Here is a 25,352-nt window from a genome sequence, read left to right on the forward strand (position 1 = left end):
AAACGTTTTGTTGATGATCACATTAGATATGAGTAAAAAACCCATTGTATTAGTACGCCATTGCAATCATACGAATCTGAACCCAAAAAATGCATCGCAAAGAGTGACAGTTTTTGGGTGTGTAAGAAACTCATTACAGTGCCCATCATTTATTTACACCCGTGAAGATCAGGATCAGAATTGATCTTCAGTAACCCATGCTTGTTAGAGGCGACTTACGGGATCCGGTGGTCAGACTCGTTGACTTAGTTGACACTTGTCATCTCATCCCATTTGTGTAGATCGATGCTGATGCTGTTGATCACTGGATTGTCCGGCCCAGACTCGATTATTGACGGGCGGCAGGCATATAGCTGGAATATTTCTGAGTGCGGCGTTAAACGACCAACCAACCAATTATTTACCTACTCGTTGAATCTAAATTTCCTTTGCTCATCAGAATATTTTGAAACAACTCGTTCAACATATGGTTACAACAAACATTCGTGTCGTCACCTTTGCATGCCGAAAATGGTCACAAGACCGTTAAGCATAGTCCCTCTTCAAAGAAACTGACCACCTGTCTTAATCACTGACCGACGGTGGGTATGTGGATGACGCATCTGTCGGAATGTTACAACAATTTCACAACAGCGTTGCGTTATCAAAGCTCCTAACCGCGTCAAGCACCGCAAAGTCACGTGACTGATATGTGAACGCTTTGAACGCAGGACAAACGGCAACAGCAAATACATCACCTTTTACATCGCCATCACTTACAACAGCATCAACGATGTCAGAGGAAGATCGAGTCGTCGTTCTGGCCATGGACGGGAGCGAGTACTCCGAATATGCATTTCAATGTAAGTTTCGTTCTGTTACAATGTTACAGTGAAAGGGGCGGGCGTGTAACATGTATAGTTAAGGCAGGTAAGATTATTCGGCTCTCGTCAGCTGTTCTGGTGTGACTTATCAAACCGAGCAGAATGCTGTCCACGTGTCAGTAATCTTGCATGATCGTAGTACTACAGATAATACTTGCTCACGACATCTCTGGATAGAGCGTCTGTCCTCAGAGCGAAAGGTCGTTGGTTCAACCATCTGGCCACGTCACACCAAAAATGTAAGGGGACATTAGTTTTTGAGAACCTGTCGGCATTAAAACTGACCGGCTCTGAGTCAATATACTGTGTCTATGTGGTGTGGGGCATGTCCTGCCCGTGCAAGCCACAACACACACACGCACTTACACATGCACGCACGCATGCACGCACGTAGATGCAATAATGTAGACCGCAACGTTAGGTCCTGTTTCACCTCAGGTTAATTCGACATATCGGTTTATACGAAGTTAGTCTATGAACCTAGTGTATACTTTGTGCTGTCTTCAGTATCCACTTCGCTTGTCTCGAACCTCAGATAACTCGATATATGTAACTGACACTTTGAGTTACCTTGTTGTTTCTGTATATCATCACTGCCTGAGGTATTAGTTGTTCTATTATCTACGTATCTACAGAGTTGTTCTAGAGGTCTTTTCTGTTCTAGTTATTGTGCACACTAGCAATACATAACTCAGCATGTCCGTCTATTGCCCTCAATCTCATGTTTCCAGAGGCACAAACTATCTTTCTGGTTCTGGTTTGAAAGCTCTGGTTCTGGTTTGAAGTTAAAAATAAAATCAATCCATGGATAAATTCTTCAAATCCTCCCGCTCTTAAACACCAAACATTCACCTGTCGGTTATTTGTGCAGGACTTTCGAGCTGAGAGAATGTTTGCAACTTGCTGTCTTCAAACATGCATGCAAACATTTCGAGGTGAACCGTGACCCAGTTGGTTGTTGCGTGACCAGTTAGAGAAATGGCAAACCTTTAAAAATAATAATTTGACGACATTTTGCGTATGTAAAGTTGTTATAATAACTAAAAATATGTTTTTGATATCGCATTCACGCACTGATTCATTCAAACACACACACACACACACACACACACGTCTGGGAAAAGGACATTGTTATTTGTAAAACTGTGTCTAATTTGAATGATAATAATATAATAATGATAATATAACCAGCTTTCAAACTTTTTGCGTTTTTGTCCATAACAGTCACTTGGAATGAATCACGTGAGATCACGCCGACAGCCACGGGCCCAGTAGCCCGTGGCTAGTAAATATCCAGTCGAGCCAGTAAATCGGCACAGTCACTGGCCCGACTGGCTAGTGAATATCCATGGCGTCATTTTGTAAATATACCACTCTCTTGTTAAGTTACCACTTGTTAAGTTATAACACACTTTTAAATCATGCAAGATTGTGGCCTGATAAAAATGTTCATCATATTAGCAGCTTAATGATGAACCCCGTGTCGTGCCGATAATATCTTATTCTAATCTATTTGTGTACTCTTTTGCTTAGTTTCTACATCCAAATTTCGGGCTTATGAAATATTTTGTGAGCTAGTAACTTTCAGGCATAGCCCAACTGGCTAACAAAATTTGGAAACTATTTCGCACACTGCGTTCATGTTTACCAGTTTCCATACAGTGCAGAATCCGCGTTATGAGGTTTCCGTGTCATGTCATTCCCCGACCGATTAACCTTGCAAGCCTCATTGCATTGTTATGTGGACATCACATGATCGTATTACACATCCCCAGGTATGGAAACACTGAATAGAATACGCTTACCTCATTGTCCTTGCTTCGAATGGTTAAGGTTAAGGTTTGTGATAGGTTTGATAAAATAAGAATGTTTGCTAATCCTGCTACATCTCTGGAATCGTATGAAAAATCGTTGTTCGTATCTCCTTTAAGGCAAAGAAATGTGTATACCTTGTATTATCCGAAATAGATATTCTTTCTTTAACAAACACCCTAGGTACCTCATGTATACTCAAACATACTCGAATAAACCTTTATATATTCATATATACTCAGTCTATGCTTCGATCTACTCAATTATGCTCAAATGTTCAAATATACTAACAAACTTGTGAAGATCCTGGTTAGAATTGGTCAGCAACCCATGATTGTCGTCAAAGGCGACTAACAGCATCGGGTGGTCAGGCTCGCTGATTTGGTTGACATCGTATCCCATTTGCATAGATCGATGCTCATGCTGTTGATAACTGGATTGTCTGGTCCAGGCTGGATTATTTACAGACCGTTGCCATATAGCTGGAATATTGCTGAGTGTGGCGTTATACAACAACTAACCAAAGAACATGCTCAGATATAATTTATTTATACTCGCGCACTGAAGCATGCATCCATCATATGGCCCAGATGTATTCAAATATATTCATCTGTTCTCAAATACACTAATATATACATTTAAAAATACTGGGACATATTCAAACACACTGACATGTAATTAAACATTGTTGGATATGCTGAAATATAATCAGACACACTCTAATATGCCCAGGCACATTCAAAGCATATTCAACGATAACATATGTACCCAAACAATTATCGTCAAACATATGAAAATATTAAAAATACTCAAACGTATAACCATAATAATATTTATTAATAATTGAATTTCAAGGATGTTTGAGCCTTATGGTATTTTAAGACTTCAAAGAATGAAGAATATGCTATACATGTACTACTGTTACCCCATCAGAACAGACAACATGATGCAATTGTGCATGTATCGGGGTAAATAAATGTCATATTTTCTTTTATATCCAAACTGCTGTACAGTAATGAAAATATCTTTCACCATACTTACACCAAAATTTAGATAAAATTAAAATTTGAAAGTTTGCGTTAAATTATGATTTATATAACGAAGACAGGCCGGCTCGGAGCCAGTATGCTGTGTCTCATAGGTACAATGCGTGAAGCCCATTTCTGGTGTCCCCCGCCGTAATATTGCTTGAATATTGCTAAAAGCGGCGTAAAACCAAACTCAGTCACTCATTTGGATATATATTTTTGTTTAGTTCAGGTGTTTAAGTTACATACTGTCCAGTCAACATGGAATCACTGGCTCGGATGTTTATATCCGCAACACCCGGTGTTCATTTCCTTATTGTGCTGTCAAACGTAAAAATACATTTACACAGATTTAAGGCACACCCAAGGAACACAACTTAAAGGATCTTACACAACCGAACGAGCCCCTTTAAGACATTGTCGCCTGGAACAGTTGGTCATCCTTGATGTCTGCGTGTGATCATGTTCAAAATATCAGTCCTTGGATTTTCTAGTCCTGGTGGGAGGGGAGGTGGGGTAGCCTAGTGGTTGAAGCGTTGTATCGTCACGCCGAGAGACCCGGGTTCGATTCCCCACATGGGTACAATGTGTGAAGCCCATTTCTGGTGTCCTCCGCCGTGATATGGTTGGAATATTGCTAAAAGCGGCGTAAAATCATCCTCACTAACTCTCCGGTAGGCGGATCACCAACAGCCCTCGACGTACCTGGAGTCACTTAGGCCCCCTTACAGGGCGGCGACCGCTCTGCCTTCTCTCTGCGTTCTAAAAAATTAGCAGGACGCACAACGGTCGCCACACCTATGTTTCAGTGTAACTGCTCCGGCGCCCCTTGTGCCTTACTTGTACAACCTAAACTGGAAATATTTTACATTTCAGGTGCGTTCTTTGAGCGTCCTAGGCGTCCTCTCTGCCTTCCCTCTGCCTTCTCTGTACCATTATATGCAAATAACGGCGTCCGTTCAGCGTTGCTTCTGCCTTCTCGCCGACCGTTGTGCCTTCCTTGTGCATTCATTGGCGTTCGCTCTGCCTTCTCTCTGCGTTCTGTGGCGACTGTTCGGCAACCTGCATGCTCTAGGTATATAAGTACCCGGCTACGACATATTATCATTAGTTTCATACGAGCAGGCTAAGTGATATCATCGTATAACGACTTCAGTAAGCATGAACAATGAACTGCGTTTGCAAATAGCTTTTCGCAAGGTCAACAAGGTTAAATAGAAGGATGAATAGACGTAGAAGAAGACGATGGAAAACCCTGTGGGTCCGCCCATGCATGGTTGATGCAACACAGACGGTTGCAGTTCGGGACTACAACCAACTAATGCAAAAACTGTGTCTAGAAGATAAAGGGTCATTCTACAATTATCTGAGAATGGAGCCAGCCCTTTTTTGACGAACTCCTCCAACGGGTTTGCCTAAGAATCGCCAAACAGAACACGAATTGACGAGCGAGTTTAGAGCCTGGTTTGAAGCTTGCCGTAATCCTCAGGTTCCTTGCAACTGGGGACAAATACCCAAGCCTCCAGTACCAACATCGTGTGTCGCGCAGCACGATCTCCATTTTTGTGGCTGAAGTTTGCAAACCTATCAGAGATGAATATAAGAATGAAGTTGTCAAATGCCCAAGGAGCTCCCAAAAGTGGAAAGCTGTTGCAGATGACTTTCAGAGACGTTGGAACTTACCCCATGCATGTGGAGCCATTGAGCCATATAGCCTTGCGTTATCCACCAAGCACAGACAGTCTCTACCACAACTGTAAGGGATTTTTCTCTCTTGTCCTTCTTGCATTAGTGGATGCAAATTATAATATTTTATGGTGTGATGTTGGTGGTGTTGGAACGATGTCAGACAGCCAGATTTTCAATGAATCTGAACTGAAGACCTGCCTCGAAGATGGCACAATAAACTTTCCAACTCCTGAGCCATGGCCGAATAATGACCGTGACATACCATTCTTCCTACTCGGGCATGATGTATTTCCGCTCAGAACATACATGATGAAGCCATATTCAAACAGGGAACTCAGCAACGGATCTTCAACTATCGTATCTCTCGTGGAAGAAGAGTAGATGAAAATGTATTTGGCATTTTGGCTCAGCGATTTCAAGTTCTACTTTCAACGACGCAGCTGATGCCTAATTCAGTCCAGGATGTGGTTGAAGCATGCATTTGTCTTCACTCAGTCGATCTGCCTTAGCTCTGCCTTCCCTCTGCGTCCTGTGATCAATCCACCATGACGGCGACCGCTCTGCGTTTGTTTTGAGCATGTTCAATACAGTCGCCACTACAGTGGCGTTCTGAGCCGTTCTTGGCGTTGGATCTGCCTTCTTTTTGCCTTCATGGCGATGGCTCTGCCTTCTCTCTGCGTTCGTCGTGCCTCCTTTGAGCGTTCAGTGGCGTTCTGAATTTTTTTAGAATGCAGAGAGAAGGCAGAGCAGTCGCCGTCCTGTGTAAAGGGGGCTTTAATGAACTGAACAGAACAGAAACTCTGTTTAAAACTGAACTAACTGATTCCTAGTCAACTCACTCACTCCTAATGGGATTTTTTACATACCACATTTATAGGGCACCAATATTGGATACACACACACAAACAAAAACAACAACAAACAAACAAACAAAACAAACAACAACACCCCCACCCCCACCCACCCACCACACACACAACACACATATGTACGTGTACTGTTTTAAGCTGCAGTCAGCAATATATGGGTGCATCTAGAATTGAGCATTCTGCCATCTTTGCATTAAGCTTGCACGTGTTCCCTGTATGTTAACCTTTACTGATTAGAAGGAAAGTTACATAATGTAACCTCTTCATAGCCCAGGACGGCTGTTATCTGTCTGTGAACTTGACCTATAGTGTGTATCACCTGACCTTCTCTCACAAGCCTTTACTTGTTGATTAGAGATCCGCCTTTGTCAATGGATTCTAGGACTTCAGTTCACCCGGAGTTCATAGCCCCATTTAGATATATTTATATTTAAATAGCATGTACATTATGTATTCCGAGTTGAAGCTATTGTTACATCTGTATTGAATAATCGGAGTATTTGAGTGAGTTTTAGTGAGTGAATGAGTATTGTTTTACGCCGCTTTTAGCGATGTTCCAGCGTGGGCACCCGAAATGGGCTTCACACATTGCATCCATGTGGGGAATCAAACCGGGTCCTCGGCGTGACGAGCAAACGCTTTCATCAGGAGGCTTTCCCACCGTCCCAGAATGTTTTGTGACGTGAGCTGATGGTGAAAGCGAAATGAAATGGAAACTGAATCTAGAACTTATATGGGCACACTACTGTGTCTGTACTGTGAGGGTTGGTTTGACAGGCCGCCATACTACCCTGGAGAATGTACAGAGAATACCGTTCGTTTGTAATTGTCTGTCGGCTTCTCATGCCATAAATATACATTTAGGATGGAAGGGTGAGATGGCAGTTTGGCTGTTAACCTCTCAGCGCCTCACAGGCAGCTTATGTTGTATGATCCCCAGGGAGCTAAGAATGAAAATCGAGCACACACGTATCCACTGAATGGGGCAATAATGAAGCGCTCTGAGCATTCACATGGTGAATAGGATTTTGTCGCATTATAAATGCACATGTGACAATGATGATGATGATGATGATGATGATGAATGATGATGATGATGATGAAAATTATTCTTTAGCACACCCATATCCAGTTAATGACTGACCTAATGCCGATACTTTTTAAGTAAGTAGTAAGTAAGTAGAATTGATCTTCAGTAACCCATGCTTGTCGTAAGTGGTGACTAAACGGGATCGGGTGGTCAGGCTCGCTGACTTGGTTGACACATGTCATCGTATCCGAACTGCGTAGATCGATGCTCATGCTGTTGATCACTGGATTGTAGTGAGTTTAGCTTTACACCGCACTCAACAATATTGCAGCTTTGTGGCGGCGGTATGTAAATAATCAAGTCTGCACAAGACAATCCAGCGACCCGATCCCGTTAGTTGCCTCTTACGACAAGCATGGGTTACTGAAAATCCATTCTAACCCGGACCTTCACGGGTTTAAAAAGGAAAAAATATAATAATGTCATTTATGTGTGCAGATACATGTATATAACAGTAGCAAATATATTCTTCAGCAATATACGTACATATACTCACACAACATGCCCTCGACGTCCACCTGTCTCCATGTTGCTTCTACTGTGACCTTGACCTCAACATGATGTTAGGAATCTAATCACGCAGATATATATTTTGGTGTGACATAACTGAGGATCGAACCTCCGACTTTCCGGTTCCCGGGCAGGCGCTCTTTCCATTTGACCACAGTTATTGTTTGAAGTACCCGTGACCTTCACTAGAAAATGAAGCGCTAGTAAAACAGCTGTATCGCTGAGTGAGGAGACCAAGTTGAATAAATTACTTCTTTTAGCGAGGGATATCGACCATGAACGATATCAGAGCACAAGGTGTCCAGGATATTTAATTCTTTCAAGCGAAAAGAAAAGAAGTGACCTGACTGAGTGAAGATTCGTGAATGTCTGACTACGGCGTAAAACAATATTCACTCTCATTCATTCAAGCATCGTTCTATGTTGCAGGGTACTTGAAGAATATTCGTCGCCCCGTCGACCACGTCGTGATCGTCCACTGCCCCGAGTATCACAACATCACCTACTCGCGTAAGTATTTTGTTCGACTTGCGATGTATTGAACAATCGTTGCTCATTGGGCCCCTTCCACAAAGCGATTTCGTAGTGCGATTATCGTATGCCTATGACAATGCATGTGAGCTACTTTCATCTCAGTGATTAATTAACACAATGTTAATGTTAAACGCACCGTACGATGACCCGCCATCAACCAAATCACTGACCCTGACCACTCACTCCATTCAGACCTGACTACTCAATCATAACCTGACCCAATATCTCCAGAGGTTCGTGTCGATTATTAATGATCTACATGTTTAGGGGAAAGGAGAGGAACATCACACAATACACTTACTGTTAAAACAAACTTGACAATGACAACGGATGTGGGTGTACATTTAATTATACTATTGACGTTGTGATCCACGCGGGACTTCGCAATGAGAATACGGATTCCCGAAATCCATGTCTGTAAGATTCCACTAAATGGATCGGTTGGTGAGGCTGGATGATTGGTTGCGTGCCATCGTATCAAAATTGCATGTATCGATGCTCATGACATCAATCAGCGGAATATCTCCGTCACATAGATTGAATATTGTAGTGTTCGGCGCGTACAGTGGAAAACAAAACAACAAGAAAAACAACAAGACACCCCACCCGCAAAAAGAAAAAAAGGAACCAAAACCCAACGACCCCCAAAACAAAAACAAACAAACACCCACCAAATAAACAAAACAACAGCAAAAACCCCAACCAACAACAAAATACCCCAAAAAACAACAACAAAAACAAACCCCAAAAACACAAAACAAAACACAAAAAGCAAAACAAAACAAAACCAAACAAAAAAAGCAAAAACGAAACAAACAAAAACAACTCCCCCAAAACAACCCATTAATACAAAAAAAACACCAACACCAAACAAACAAGAGACCATAGAAACAAACAAGCCCATCAACAATACATTTGAAAGAGAAACAACAGCAGCCACACATAGCATATTGTCATATCCTTTGTTTTTTTTGTAGGTATAGCATTGTGTAGCGTGTTGGTTGGAAACGGCCTTAGCATGCGCAGAACGGTTTTTATTCCATTGAACACCCACGAACATCATCCGATACGTGTAGGATAAAGCACGACTCCGAGGTTATGGTTGGGAAAGTAAGACCCGAGACCGGAGGGTGGGGAGAAGTAAGACCCGATGGTCGAGGGCTTACTTTCCCAACCATAACCGAGGAGGGGTGCTTTATTATACATATAAACCGTCAATGATGGATAATTAGATGATGATGTAATGAAGTTACATAATAGTAACTGAAGCGCTAGTAAAATCAATTAAATGACAGTAGGCCTAACTATAAATAGATAATTCAACCATCATTATTTGTCGGCCCGGTGGATGAGAGGTAGAACGTCCGCTTATGAATCTAAAATATACGGTTCTAATCCTGCTAGGGAAAACATTTGCACATTTAAGTTGATCTTTGACGACATTTTTCAATTGATTTCAAACACTAACGTATCATCTGAATTTGAATGTTGAAGTTAATATTGAGTTAGGAAAATGTAAAACCTGGGAAGAGGTCTTACTTACAAAAAGTAAAACTGGGAAAATAGGTCTTACATACGAAAAGCAAAACCTGGGAGCAAACAAAAATCTCAAATGCGGTAATTCTGGGAAAAGAAGCCATGTCTAATATATAGTGAGAAGCAGCCTTCAGGTTTATATTCCTTCATCACTTCCCCAAAATGGCTGCGCAGGATATCTCCTTCAGCGCACATATAGATGTATTCGATGACTAGTAACATCTGAGACCAGGGTTAGCCCAGCGGTTAGAGCGTTCAGTCTTGACGCCAGTGACCTGAGATTGTTTCTCGAGACTGATACCATGTGCAGAACCCATTGCCAGTGACCCTATTCTTCATTATTCACTGTGTCAAATATAGTTGAATTTATAAATGTCATACATATGTATCATATATGAATTGAGATATAGTGCCCAGGCTAATTGAGGATGACGGTAACTGAAGCACTATCATAAAGAGGCTCAAAATTAATAATCAATTATATTCAAATTTTCACACAGTAGTATTGTTAGGCAAAATGGATGGTCAACATTTCATAATTCGCATCGAGAACTGTCACAATATGCTAAGCAAACAGTTCCTCTATGACTCTCTTTGATCGGCCATATTGAGATTCTGGGGCAACGCGGTATGGAAGCTTAGAGTGGACATCGTTTTATGATTTCTCTTAAGTGAGATAACGAGAAACGATGGTACTGGACGAGAAAATATTTTATTCGCGCAACAATATCGCTCTCTCGTCTTGTTTTCTCGTCTCGTATTATCGTTTTATAAGTCTCTCAGCCATTACCGAAGTCAATACAGCGATGTCCCCTTAAGGCCACCATAGTATAGATCCTAGTCCAGCAAGTAAAAACAGTAGATATCAATGTAGATCGGGGATATATATTTTGACCTGGCTGATTTGTTGTTTAAAGCCACACACAGCAAAAGTCCACCTCTATTACGTCATTATTGCTATATAATCGATATAATCCAGTGATTATAATAATGAGACACGATCAACAGAGTTGAATACGAGGACACCTAATTAAATAATGACACTGAGAGATCCTCCAATTTTGTTCCACGCGCCAGTGTATGCAAAGGGCTACAGCGGGCGATTCAGAATCGATATGATTAATTTTGTTATCAATTCAATAACATTAACATTAACATTAATGAAACCTGAATGTTTCCACCAGTCGTATTGTGCCAAAGATGTTCCAGTCGATCGTAGTGTTTAGCAAGATGAGTTAAGTTGTACTGTATTTAACCTGTCACCGTCCATGTTGATAATGGATGATCACGCCTAATGCTCAGATTGGACATGGACCCAGTATCGTTGAGCCTTCTGATGACATTGATTTCGTCACTGTGGAAGTCCCATTGTGGAATAAGCCTCATGTGCTTAGTGGTCGACGTATGTACTGACCACAGTGATTCAAGATAGCGATGTTGTGATGGGTGACTTGCGTAACGATACAAGGGAGTTAAGGGACGCGCACCCGTCGTTTTCATTGTTTAGGCAGCAATGGATCGAAATGCAGCAGAAATGGAATTCCAATACTTTTCCGTTGTGGAAACACGCAGCGATATTTATTTATGTTTTCACCAATAACCTTCATGTCTCCGTTGATCCGACTCCTGAGACTACGGACTGAAGCTATGGCCACCGAGAAGATGGTTATGTGTGCCGAGTCAGCAGTAATGTTCTTGAACTACAAGACAAGACGCTGTTATCTTACTGAATTTACTATTCCCTCAGGAATTAGTCTTTGACCTTGGAGAAATACTTAGAGAACTACTTTTGAACTACAAGACAAGACGCTGTTATCTTACTGAATTTACTATTCCCTCAGGAATTAGTCTTTGACCTTGGAGAAATACTTAGAGAACTACTTTATGGTAGATATAAATACACGGGAGACCGCGGTCAGTCGGTCAGCACAGATGCCATAGGTGACCGCTTTGAACTGAAATGGTAATGGCGTTATAGCTTATTTAGCAGTGTTAAGTGAGACCAACGATATAAAGATGGGGTAATTATACACTGATGATAACCTTAAGGATATGGCCACACATATGAGTTATCGCTGCATACTACGATTTATTCTTAAAGGTGTTTTTATATGCAATCCCTCGGAGAATGCATATGACTTGAGGCTGGGCAGATTTCACATTGGCTAACGTCAAGAACTCGATAAGCCTGTTTCAACTATACCAATTCTCTATCTTCTAAGCAGCAGTGTATAAACGCCTACTGCTGCGACAATTGTTGCATCAATTATGTTTTTAACCGAAATGTCTCATCATTTCAGTTATTATATAACTTGAAATTTTTAATACGTTGCTTCGAATATTTTCCCGTTAATTCTTTTATCGAAATTTCGCTTATTATCTCCTTATTTGGAATATTTTCACATTATATCTTATTCACTTCCTCGAAATTGCTGGATTTTGAAAGAAACTTGAAGCAACGACAAAAAACTGAAGCAACGAGAAAATACTCGAAATTTCGACCCACCCACCTATTCTATGAAATTCTTGAAAAGAAACTTTTATTAACAAAAACAAATGTGAAAATAATTGAAATTTCTTTTTTTGTAGTATTATACAAAAGTGGCATATTAGGCTTTCGTAGTAACTTACGTTGACAACTGGATAGTGTAAACAAAAAGACAATTATTTATTGTATCATTATATATACATAGCATTTACTTTTTGGGAGTGTACATCCTTGACACATGTCATTGGTTCCCAATTGCGCAGGTCGATGCTCATGCTGTTGATCACTGGATTGTCTGGTTCAGACTCGATTATTTACAGACCATCGCCATATAGATGGAATATTGCTGAGTGCGGCGTAAAACTAAACTCACTCACTCACTCAGTGTACATTCACAGTAAGGTAGCCTGTGAGTTATGGAGTTTAATAGATTGATACATACCAGTATGTAAACTATGGAATCCTGGAAGGGACATTGTCGCGTTGTCGCATTGTCGCGTTGTCGCCGTCTCAAATACAAGCAAAATGAGGCAAAATTAACCAAAACGCGACACGCGACATCGCGACAATGTCCCTTCTCGGATTCCATAGTAAACCCACAAATGCTTTAGCAGGCAGAATACAAAAATCGAGGAATAATTGCATAAATATCATATTTTGACATGGTTCCTAATATCGGGACAATAATTTCTATAACCGACACAGAATCCTAAATTCTTTCATCACACCCATCCTCTGACTCACTCTCTATTCCAGAGGCTCCTGTCATGAGTGATGTGACCCTTATCACTCAGATGATCCACGAGGAAGAGAGTCGGGCTCAGAAGATGGTGGACACTTTGAGCCAGAAGCTGAAAGACAATGGAGTAAGTTATAAATCAGTGTGATATGTAGGATATACTTAGACATGGAAAAATGTGTGGGATATCAGAAGGCATAGGTTCGTGTAAGAACTTAGATGTACAACAGATTGTGATATACTTAGATATACACTCACATGTTGGATATACGTCGACACACACGCACATGTAGGATAGACTTGGACACACACGCACATGTAGCATAGACTTGGACACAACTCACATGTTGGATATACGTGGACACACATGCACATGTTGGATATACTTAGACACACACGCACATGTAGCATAGACTTGGACACAAACTCACATGTTGGATAGACTTGGACACAAACTCACATGTTGGATATACTTGGACACACACGCACATGTTGGATATACTTGGACACACACGCACATGTAGCATAGACTTGGACACAAACTCACATGTTGGATATACTTGGACACACACGCACATGTAGGATACACGCACATGTTGGATACACTTGGACACACACGACATGTTGATATACTTGACACGCACACGTACATGTTGGATTGGATATACTTGGACACACACGCACATGTAGGATGACTTGGACACACACGATGTAGGATACACTTGGACACACACGCACATGTCCGCACATGGATATACTTGGACACACACACGCACATGTAAGATATACTTGGACGCACATGTTGGATATACTTGGACACACACGGACACGGATATACGAAACACACGCACATGTAGCATAGACTTGGACACGAACTCACATGTTGGATACACTTGGACACACACGCACATAGGATATACTTGGGATAGACTTGGACTTGACAACACACGCACACATGTAGGATATACTTGGACTTGGACACACGCACATGTTGGATATACTTGGACACACAACACGCACATGTAGGATATACTTGGACACAACGCACATGAAGGATATACTTGGACACACACGCACATGTAGGATATACTTAGATTTACAACACATGAAGGATATACTCAGATTTACAACAACACATAAAGGATATACTCAGGACTTACAACACATGAAGGATATTCGTCTGTCGTCACAAAGACCACCACAAACACCACGGCACGCACAGCGCACATTGACCCACTGATGACCAAATACCCAGCGCTTAAGCTTTGACATCCTCGGTGTTTCAGGATATTATATCTCAATTCTTAATATGATGAATGTTCTTAATCCGGTCGTACCTACATTTCGGTTCTGACCCTCACTAAAAAATAAAAAATAAAAAACCCAAATAAGTTTAAGTTTAATTTTAATTTTAAATGGTCGCCTCATCAAATTTCCCTGATGAGTGAGAGATGTTCAAAGGAAGGTCAGGGTGACGTCAAAATTGAGTGAGTGTGTTTAGTTTTAAGCCGCACTCAGAAATATTCCATGGGGGCGGTCTGTAAATAGTCGAGTCTGGATCAGACAATCCAGAGATCAACAACATCGGCATCGATCTACGTTACTGGCATACAATGACATGTGTCAACCAAGTCAGCGAGCCTAACCACCCGATACCGTTAGTCGCCTCTTACGACAAGCATGCGTTGCTGAAGATCAATTCTAACCCGGATCTTCAAAAGACCTGCAGAACTTTGTCTTTCCTCCTGACACACTGTGATATAGCCAGAATATTGTTCAAAGCGGTGTTAAACGAAACATACAGGCCCGTGGCAGTTATATTCGGACACTTGACGTAATTTCCATAGGCTTACATGTTAATTTATTGTAGCATAAATAATGTTCATGAATGTAATTTTCGTAAGATCCAAGTCAAATTTGTTCATTTGTGAGGAGTCATCTTACCTACAATCACATAATTTCTGTTTAATTTTCCGTTGCTTAATTATCGAAGGGCAACAATGTAATCAGCGTATGCACAGTGCGGAGAACTCCTTTAACATGGCGGCCTATCGGATTGTGCATTGTGGAACCGTACGTAAGTTGATAAATGTGATGTCATTAGTTAAATAGTGGTCGGAAAACTGAACAGAAATTATGTGTGCAAACAGAGATGATTTCACATTTGCCTGTCAAATTTTACAAAGATCCATCCTAAATTCACTTCATAAAAATTATTTATGCTACACGGAAATAACATGTAAGTCTATGGAATTTACGTCAAGTGTACGAATATAACTGGCACGGGTCTGTACATGTACGTAGTGGTCTGCTGACAGACAGACAATTTTATTTATGTCCCACTCGTATTTTCGTAAAATATGCAGCATTATCACAGATAAAAAAGTACAGTCGATTACAGTACTACGACCAGTCGACTTATGAGAGACAATATTACATTAAAAAATACAACAAAAAAACATGATAAAAACATGTACATATCACAACAACAAAAGCAAAGATAAAATTACCTTAACCATATAAAATATCACGACGTTTAGTTAAAATGTCATGGCAGGTTTTGGAGACGATAAAGATTCACATGAAACTTAAGGATATATAAGAAAACATTTCTTCATAAGACAGCATATTAAAATGCAATATTCTGATTGAACAAGAATTAAAAAGATTTTCTCTGATGGTGGTGTAAACGGGGCCGCAAAACAGAACATGGAATTCATCCTCCACTTGGTTAGGACAATTTAAACAAAATCTCTCGTTGTGTGGCAACCTCTCGAGTCTTCTCGTCTCCCCTCTTATTGGGGCCTCTCCACATCGAAATTTCCTGTGATTTCTGGGAAGTTGGCATCGTACATATTTTTCTGTTTCATAATTTTCCTTTAAAAGTCTACATTTCCGTAGCTTATTCTCCCCTTGTCCTCCTTCAACCTTAGATAACTTTCTTTCCAGGATAGCTGATAGTTGTGTAGCAGTTCCCCTTGTATGGCAGCAAGGGATGGCTTTTTCTCTATATTTTCGGCATCCGTTAGGTGTTCGAATTCCAGATTCTCCATGTGACTCCTGACTGTAAAATTCCAATTTTTCCTATAACATGTATTAGCCCATAAATATATTTTCTTGTTTATTCTCCGGCTCGTTGAGTTCACAATTCTTATCCAGTTCCTTAAAACGCACAAACAGTTTCGCACTATCCATGGAAATCAGCCTAGCATAAATACCAGAGCGTTGAAACAAGGTGGCATTGTCACGATAATCTCTAATCATATGCATATTGTCTAACAGTGTTAAGAGCAACCTGTAGCCCTTTAGGTGTGGCGCTGACTAGTGTAGTATCATCAGCGAGCATGATAACTGGAATTTTGAGTACATATACGACAAGACCACAGTCGTTTCTTCTTAGTTCACGGATCAGAGTACTGATATAGACAAGAAAGAGCCACGAGTAGAGCACCCCTTCTTGTTCTACACCTTGTTCAATAGGATAACTATTTGACATTTCTCCACAGTATGTGACATACACAGAGCTCTTGCTGTGACGTTGATAGAGAAGATTCCACAGCTTCCCCCCTATGCCCAGGTCAGCATGCCAAATACGACCATAAGCCGTTTCATTGTCAAGGAAAGCTGCGTAAACAGGTGATTTTTTAGATAGATAATAATCAATACATTTATGTAATGTAGACATAACACCATATTCTTTACGAAATCCAAACTGTAGAGGGTCTGGAGAAAATGGACAGTGTATCTTGCACCACTCTTCCAATCTATGTAAAATTACTTTTTCAAGTACTTTCCCCATGCATCATGTTAAAGTAATGCCTCTATAGTTTTTTTGGATCTGATTTTTCTTTTTTGCCTTTATATATAGAGATTACCATTCCAAGGTTTTCCAGAAGGTTACCGCTTGCAAACAACAAATGATCATTACAAATGCTATCTGGACCTGGGCTTTTATTATTACACAGATTGCGTATTTGTAAGGAGATTTCTCCAGGAACTATAGTTTTGTAGAGCTTTTCATCTGTTCAGTTTAATCATCCGTATTATCCTTGATTGTCTTTAGTCTTTTGTTTATGTGGCTTTTGAAACGATCATTAAAACTTTCAGAGTACATGTAGGGCTGCGACAGGTCGGCGTATTAGTCACCCCATAATTTGAGTATGCCAGATGTAGAAGATTCTGTTTGATAACGGTAGCATAGCTTAGTCACTGGTCTTGATGCTTTTGTTTTCTCACAATTTTGTGAAAAGTATTAACATCTACTTCACAGGACTGTGCTAATTCAGCTCGCACCTCTTTGTTATATCTCCTTTTAGCAATCCTATGTAAAGGTCTAAACTCGCTTTTAGCAGTTTTATATTCAACATATGGTGTGGAATTATGTTCTCTAGGCTTACCACAGGCAGACCAAAGTCGCCTGGCAGCTCTCATTTATAATGGGTATTATGTAAGCCGTTTTTCTTCCAGTAGGGTTTTAGGTGGGAGTTGTAGGAAGAAACTGGAATGGTACGTCCAGCAGACACAAGCAAGGTATTAGTGATAACAGGGTTTTATATTTCCACGTTCCTGGGAGATATAATACCTGCTTGGGAGCTAATATCTTTCAAACAAAGGTCCAGCTGGGATTTATATGGGGCAATGTGCTCACTGTCTGCCTTTGTCCATTTAGTGCACAATGTTGTCATCATATTTACGTTACTACTACATTTCGTGCGGAGGAGTGACACATAGCAGGGCAAGTGGTCAGATGTACCGTAGTTGCAATCATCCAGAACAACACATATTATGACTGACGTTTTCAAGTGAGATGGTGTCATTATGTAGTCAGTAAGTGACCTATGTAAGTTGTCTTTGCTCCTATAGGTAAAACTTGGTCCTCAAGTGCGTACTGTTAACACTGCATTTCTCAAATACCGTTGTTTACTGCGTCTAGGAGTACTAGTTTCTGTCTACAGTATTTGGAGAAACAACAATACACAAAAGAATGTGTCATTATTACATACAATAATTCTTCATGTGTAGTGTATAAATTAGGAGCAACAACAATCTGTAGACATTTCTATCACAAATACATGATTCTTATATTCATAAAAAAATATTGTTTGCCAACGACTTCACAGTTTAGTGAATTCTATAGAAGCTTGAATGGGTATCGTGTTCTTAGCACTTAGGGTCCCCTCACGAGGAGCATGCCTGAACGTGTTGAACACCACCCTGGTAATCCCTAGCCTGTTATCTATACAATGGAACAGCTCAGGTGCGCTTCAACAATGAATAAGGTCTCCCTCTATTGTTAGCCTGTTAGCCTGCCTCACCTCTTGATAAAACATATTAATTCAGGGCATTTCAATAGCTGGGAAATCGCTAAAGCCGCAACGTGTGTGCATGAACACGAAGGCTGACTTCAGTGAATTTGAATACAGAATTGAAAAAGCTTGTTCTGAGAGATTGAATGAGGAAGTCATTCTCAAATACTGCCCATCAATACATTGCATATTATTTCCTGCTGTGTGCCGTTACAGAGTCGACATGGCGACTTTGTCTGGATATACGACGGTATTGGCGTGTTATAGTGGTGTCCTATGACTACAGCAATGTGCGTGGCGTTGGGTGCAGGGGGATTCGTTTATCACTTGGTGCTTCCTTGTAAAAACTTTGTTTACATCCGTTAATCAGGAGAGTTGTGTTAAAGATGAGGGACTGAGATTGAGTCTCCTGTGGATAAGCATTTATGATCCAAATTCATTTCATTGTTGTATTTAAGAAAATGTGTGCGATTTTTGTGCTACGTTACATTAATGTTATATTTAAAACGTTCCTAAAATATGTAAAGAGATACTGGGTTGTTAACATCGCACTTGCCACTCAGCACATAGCACAGCTCAAGCATATATGCTTAAACAGATGTTAGTTACGTAGATATTAAATACAAATAGAGGCATATTATAGCTCATCTTTATTACCAATCTTATATATATATTGAATATCCCTTTTAAGTAACAGCTCATGTTTGTGTCACCTAGTTTGTTGTCAATATGAATAATTATTCTACGTGAATCCTGGTATGTGTCTGACAACGGTTCACACGTTTTACTGGAAAGTGTTAAAGTTTGAATGATAAAACACTGAATCCAAGACATTAATACTGAACGCTATTTTCACATTCCTCTATCTAAAGCTCTTTTGTCTTGCACATTAATTATTAATACACTACTTAAATCTACCATGTGCTAGTCAGTGTTCACATTTTATCATTTTGATTAAATGTTTTTAAAAAGATCAGTGGCAGTTGACTTATCAGGGTAGAAAACCCCTTTTTTCCATTAACAATAATGGTCGCTCTCTCTCTTTGCTTGTCTTTGATTGTTCTGTCAGCAATCTTATGCGTCTGATAAATGGGGTTATAATGGAAAGGTTACATTTGGATTTGTGCATTCAATTGGTTAAGAAATCAATGTGTAGTTGCTCATGCATAGTTCCATGCTTTTGAGGCAGTAAATTATGATTAAATACTAGTGTAAGAGTCTTGTGATTGATAATAATATTGTATGGGGATATTATAAGTATTTTGTAAGAGGAGGTTGTGTAAAGAATTGGGCGTATTTTGTCAAGCATTAGATTGGGTGAAATGTAGTTAATGCAGGAATTGGTATTATTTATCAGTTATAAAACAAACGACTATCCACTTTATCGTGTTGTACAACTAACAGTTGTCTAATGTCAGCCCTCCAGCAATAGATATACATCAAGAAACAAGAAAGACATACAGATTTCACAAGTCATCATATCTGTTAGCTTCCATTAGGATAGGAGCACTCCCAAAGTCTACTTTACATCTTTTGTCAATGTCTTATTGCCCCTCTTCATCCTCTTGTGCTTCACTCTCTGTATCAGATAGCATGACTTCATCATCTTCAGTCAAGTCCTCCAGGTTTGAAAACATGATGCATATTATTCGTAATAAACCGTGCATACGTCTCTTTAAAAGTGCTCCATATTAATTTCTCCAGTTTGGCTTCAATCCTGTCGTCGGTTAAACCTCTTTTGATGTACAGCTGTCGCTTCTCATCCAAAAAGGCTTTATTTAACTCACGCACACGTGAATACATTTGTCTTTTACCTTGCTCTTCAAGATCAACCATCTTATATCATTTTCTAATGTCGTCTGTGACGTCTGTGATTCATCATCATTATTTTCCATTTCAGGACATTGTTTATTGTGTACATGTCTTTGTAAGTTGTGGTTATTGCTAAACACCTGACCACAGTAGTCACAGTCTGCCAGATGACGTGGTGTCTTCACAGCAGAGAAGTTGTCTTCCTCCCACTTTCTTTGGAGTCCCACTTGGGATATCTCAGGCGAACCCACAGAGGACTTTTCAGGACAGCAGTTTTGTCTGTGTTTTGCAAGTCGTGCGTTTTTTGAAACACGAGTCATCACAAGATGGCATTGTTGGGAGCTTTTCTTCACAAGTCTGCTCACTCTGAAAGTCTAAGTCGGACTGATGTGTCCTGGCTTGGAGTTCTCCTTTAAACTGAGTGCATTGGGACAAAGTCGCAAATGGGGAGGTGTTTGTTGTTTTAGATCTACCAACAAGGTTTCTAGGTAACCCTTTGAAACTGGTCCATGAAATATGTATAGTATTCTGGAAACATTTGCCTTGCCAAAGTCATGATGGGTTGTTTATCGATAGGGTTGTTGAACAGAAGCATGATAATGACAATTTCTTTTTTGAGTAGGTCTGTAATACAAAATCTGGTTCAAGGCTCATCACTAAGAGATTACGATGATGACTTCCTTTGGTAAAAAGATCTGTGATATTAGGATCTTAGGCAGCCATAGACATGAGATCATCGAGGACAATGACGTGCACAACACAGGGGTCCAGAAATGCATTCTTTCTGAGGTCAGAAGGAATGCCTTGATGAAATTCAACACTTGGATAAACACAAGTTTGAATGGCATTATACAGTGGCTGCCAACTTTTGTAGAGCCATATAATAAGTTCATGATAAAGTTTATTCTTCATCCTTTCCAGAATCTGCTTCACTAAGTAGGTTTTCCCACAGGAGGTGGGTCCTGACACAATCATGGTAAATGGATGTAGTAGCCTAAATTCTCCCAAAGACTGTATAACACTTTCTGATGAATGCTCTGGTTGCATCATAGATGGTGGTTGAGGATGAGGTGGATGATGATGAGGAGGAGAGGTGAAGCCATATTGTCTGTCATGGAAAAGGTTTCACCATAATGTGGACAGAGATGCATGATGATGATGTTCACACATCGGCAGTCCTACTACAAATGAAGTATTCAATGACAAATTTAGTCTTTTGGATAATTTAAAATTTACTGTAATTCTCTGTGAAAATACAGGGAGCCAAACGTGAAATTATTCCATGGACATCAGTTAGATAGATGGGGTGGTTGGGTAGTTGTTCTAGTGTACAATCCATTTGTTAGTTACTTTGTTTAGAACCGACAGCATTTGCCAGGTTTTTCTAATACGAAAACCTAAGCTATGGCACAATGGATGATCAGTTTCAATTAACGAGGTGTGAATAGCGCAAGCTTATTAGTGCTTAATTAACTAAGTGTTAACGTTCTACGCTCTGCGTATCACTAGCTTCTACCGGCCTCTATGTTTATCCTTGTAATCCTTTGTTATCCCTTTATTCGTTATCATCACTTGTTAATTAGTCCTCTGTTGTATATATATATATCACCTGTTCTCTCCCCTGTATCTAAACGTCGTGCTCCAGAATTAAAGAAGTTGTCATCCATATATACTTGTTCTATCTAGCTGTTAACGGGGTCTAATTAATTGTTAAATCGCTACTGATGGCATTGTGGTAATCTCTTCTGCTCGCCTGCCGATTTTGCACCATATCGCTACTGATGGTATTGCCTGCCTTTTATACTTTTTTAATATCAGTTATCAGCAGTCATGTCACTTATCAAACTTTCAGCATGGAGATAAGAGGGGATATTGTAGACAGCAGACAGATAGTCTCAAGCACAACCGGACAACACAGAACAAGATCGGAACTGTGCTGTAAACTGTACCAAATAAGATTGCAGAAAACTCTCACTATTGGTTTACATTTGATTGTTGATGACGATGACCATATGAAAACTGACGACGATGATGGCGATGACACTGATCAGGGTAAAAAAGACAACGAGCGAGGACTTGTATGGAGAGCGCTTGTCTAAGTTGTATGGGAAGCTGGAGGGGTACTGCTCACAAATCCTCGTCCTTTGCTTTAATTCGGCTCATAACGAGTGAGTGAGTGAGTGAGTTAGTTATTTAACGTCACATCGGCAATATTTCAGCCATATCGTGACGAGAACATTTGACATTGAAATGGAAGATATAGATTATAAAAACCTGCCGACGAAGGACAGTAAAACAACTAGAATATCACAGATATACATGTAAAACTAGTAATTAAATCTAAAACATTTAACTCCAGGGGACAACACAATATAAAATAGGCTATAGATCGCCAACAACTGAAGGCAGAACACCATATTAGGGACCATGGGGACTTACAGTACATTTGCTTCCTGCATGGACCCTAGCTGGATTTACACCATCCCTTCAGCTATCAGCAAGTTTAGACAATTTAGCCATAAGTTAAAATAACACATATTCTTCGGTTACAAATAATAGTATGTTTAAATTGACTTTGAATGTTTTGGGACTTACGTACCCCCACAGCAGGACAATAAGTTTACAATGCTTCAACCCCCTGTGAGGATACAGCCACTCACAATCTCAGCTGCTCAACTAAACTACCAATTTTAAAATATTTATCTATTTACAATTCATTCAACAAATCTAATTCTTTAAAAATGCAAGAACTAAATGAGAACTGATATCAGTAAAAAGACCCTTCATCGTTCGTGATTTGAAATAGTTATCCCTTGTGATGGAATATTCAATACAGTCAAGCAGGACATGCTTGACCGTGATTCTTTCATCACAAGGGATACAAAACGGAGGATCCTCATCTTTTAACAGGTATTCATGAGTATATCTAGTATGGCCAATGCGACATCGTCGTATGATGACCTCTTCAAATCTGGACTGACAACCCAAGTAGGTATAACCAACATAAGGTTTTATTGCATGTAATTTATTAAGTCCCACTTGAGTGTCCCACTTCTTCTGAATCAGATCGCGGATATAACATCTGATGACTGCTTTATAATCAGAGTATAGAATAAGAAGTGGTGTCACAGATTTGTTGAGTACTGCCTTGGCAGCAAGATCGGCCATTGTATTCCCAGAAATGCCAACATGGCTGGGTAACCAATAAAAGATGATGTTGTATTGGCCAGTAGCAAACTCATTATATCATTCAATAATTTCTATTAAAAGTGGATGTTTACAAGAAAGATTTTTTATAGCCTGAATGCAAAAAAAGAGAGTCAGAAAAGATTATATATTGTTTATGTTTAGGGTGTCTTTGAATATATTTAAGGGCTGTTAATATGGCTGTTTGCTTCGGCTGTAAAAATAGAGCTGTTGTCCAGTATTCTAGAAGATATTGTTCTGAACCCAATGACAGTGGCACAAGCCACCGCGCCACCATCCTTGGACCCATCTGTAAATAAGGCTCTATATGCATTATATTTACTTTTAGTAGATTATATTCTTGTTTATATTGTAATTCATTAGTTTCGGATGTTTTAAACGTTGTCAGTGTTAGGTCAACTTGTGGCCTCACAATTGCCAATGAGGAGAAGAAAGAAGACGGGAAGGGGATATATTTTCTAGCTCAATGCCAGCAGCGGAAAGGAAAGGTTTGACTCTTAGTCCTAGAGGTGGAACAAGAGAAGACTTTTTATTGTACAGATCCTCATTAAGAGGATTGAAAACACAGTCAAATACAGGATTAGACTCATTAGAATAGAGTTTTGTTATATACTGTAAGGATAATTTTATACGACGTTGGTTAAGCGATGGCCCATCGGCCTCAACACAGAGACTGTCAACAGGGAAAGTTCTAAGAGACCCAAGACAAAGTCTTATGCCTTGTTGGTGAATAGAATCTAATAGTTTTAGGTTTCTGTTGCAGGCTCCACCATTAGAAACTACTTTCAATAAATCCAGTGCCTTTAGGCATTTATTTTTAAGGGATTTAATATGCGGCAGAAAAGTTAAATGGGATTGGAAAATTAGACCCAAGAACTTGGCCTCCTTGACAACTTTGATTGGAGTGCCATTTAAATTTAGTTCTGGGTCCTTATGTGGTTTATATTTTCTACAGAAGTGTATACAATCAGTTTTTGAGTTAGAAAATTTAAAGCCGTTTTCAAGAGACCATTTATTTATTTTGTTTAAACACAATTGTAGCTGCCGTTCAATAGTATGCATATTTTCACCACGACAAGAAATATTAAAATCATCCACAAACAGCGACCCATCGATTGAATCATTTAAAACCTTGGACAAACTATTTATCTTGATACTGAAAAGTGCTTCCTTGTGGAACACCCTGATCCTGATTGTAATGATCAGAGAGGGTAGAACCCACGCGGACTTGAAATTGCCTGTCAGTTAAAAACTTGGATATGAATTGAGGCAATCCAAAATCGTGTAAATCTTTTAAAATCCCCTGTTTCCAAGTAGTGTCATATGCTTTTTCTAAATTGAAAAAAATCGACACTGCATGTTGTTTTTTGAATAATGGCATTTTAACAAAGGATTCTAAACGCACTAAATGATCAATAGTACTTCTGTTTTTTACGGAAACCACATTGAATATCTGTTATAAGGTTATTGGTTTCCAAGAACCAAACAAGTCGATTATTTATTATTCGTTCCATGGTTTTGCAAACACAGCTACTGAGTGAAATAGGTCTATAACTTGACGGATCCGTATGATCACGTCCAGGTTTAGGTATTGGTACTACTATAGGGTCACGCCATGATGGTCACGTCCAGGTTTAGGGATGGGAACAATAATAGCATCGCGCCATGAAGATGGAAACTTTCCAGATGTCCAAATATTATCAAAAATGTTTAAGAGGGTCTCTAAACATGATTCCGGAAAGAGCTTCAGAAGCTGATAATGTATGTTATCAGCCCCTGTAGCAGTATCGTGAGCCTGGTCAAGAGCAGTATGAAGCTCATGAATAGAAAATAGTTCATTGTCATCTTCCCCCATTATCTGACTTGAAA

General features: G+C 39.8%; 1 protein-coding gene across 1 annotated transcript; it reads left to right on the plus strand.

Moving 5' to 3' along the window:
• The first annotated feature begins 664 nt into the window (after nucleotides 1–664).
• LOC124277521 lies at nucleotides 665–21,373 on the plus strand. Its single transcript, XM_046713232.1, has 4 exons — nucleotides 665–842; nucleotides 8,291–8,371; nucleotides 13,176–13,285; nucleotides 21,329–21,373. The coding sequence occupies exons 1-4, from the start codon at nucleotides 773–775 to the stop codon at nucleotides 21,371–21,373; spliced, it is 306 nt and encodes a 101-aa protein (XP_046569188.1). The 5' UTR covers nucleotides 665–772.
• The last annotated feature ends 3,979 nt before the right edge of the window (nucleotides 21,374–25,352 follow it).

The sequence above is a fragment of the Haliotis rubra genome, unplaced genomic scaffold (assembly GCF_003918875.1).
Source record: "Haliotis rubra isolate DU_JTF1 unplaced genomic scaffold, ASM391887v1 Scf222, whole genome shotgun sequence".
Taxonomy (NCBI): domain Eukaryota; kingdom Metazoa; phylum Mollusca; class Gastropoda; order Lepetellida; family Haliotidae; genus Haliotis; species Haliotis rubra.

What these genes read in the sequence shown, in the direction of transcription:
- LOC124277521 (XM_046713232.1), top strand. Translation starts at nt 773, where the DNA reads ATGTCAGAGGAAGATCGAGTCGTCGTTCTGGCCATGGACGGGAGCGAG. An exon ending in CTCCGAATATGCATTTCAAT is followed by an intron (nt 843 to 8,290) that starts GTAAGTTTCGTT and finishes TCTATGTTGCAG; the next exon opens with GGTACTTGAAGAATATTCGT. An exon ending in AGAAGCTGAAAGACAATGGA is followed by an intron (nt 13,286 to 21,328) that starts GTAAGTTATAAA and finishes GTTGCATCATAG; the next exon opens with ATGGTGGTTGAGGATGAGGT.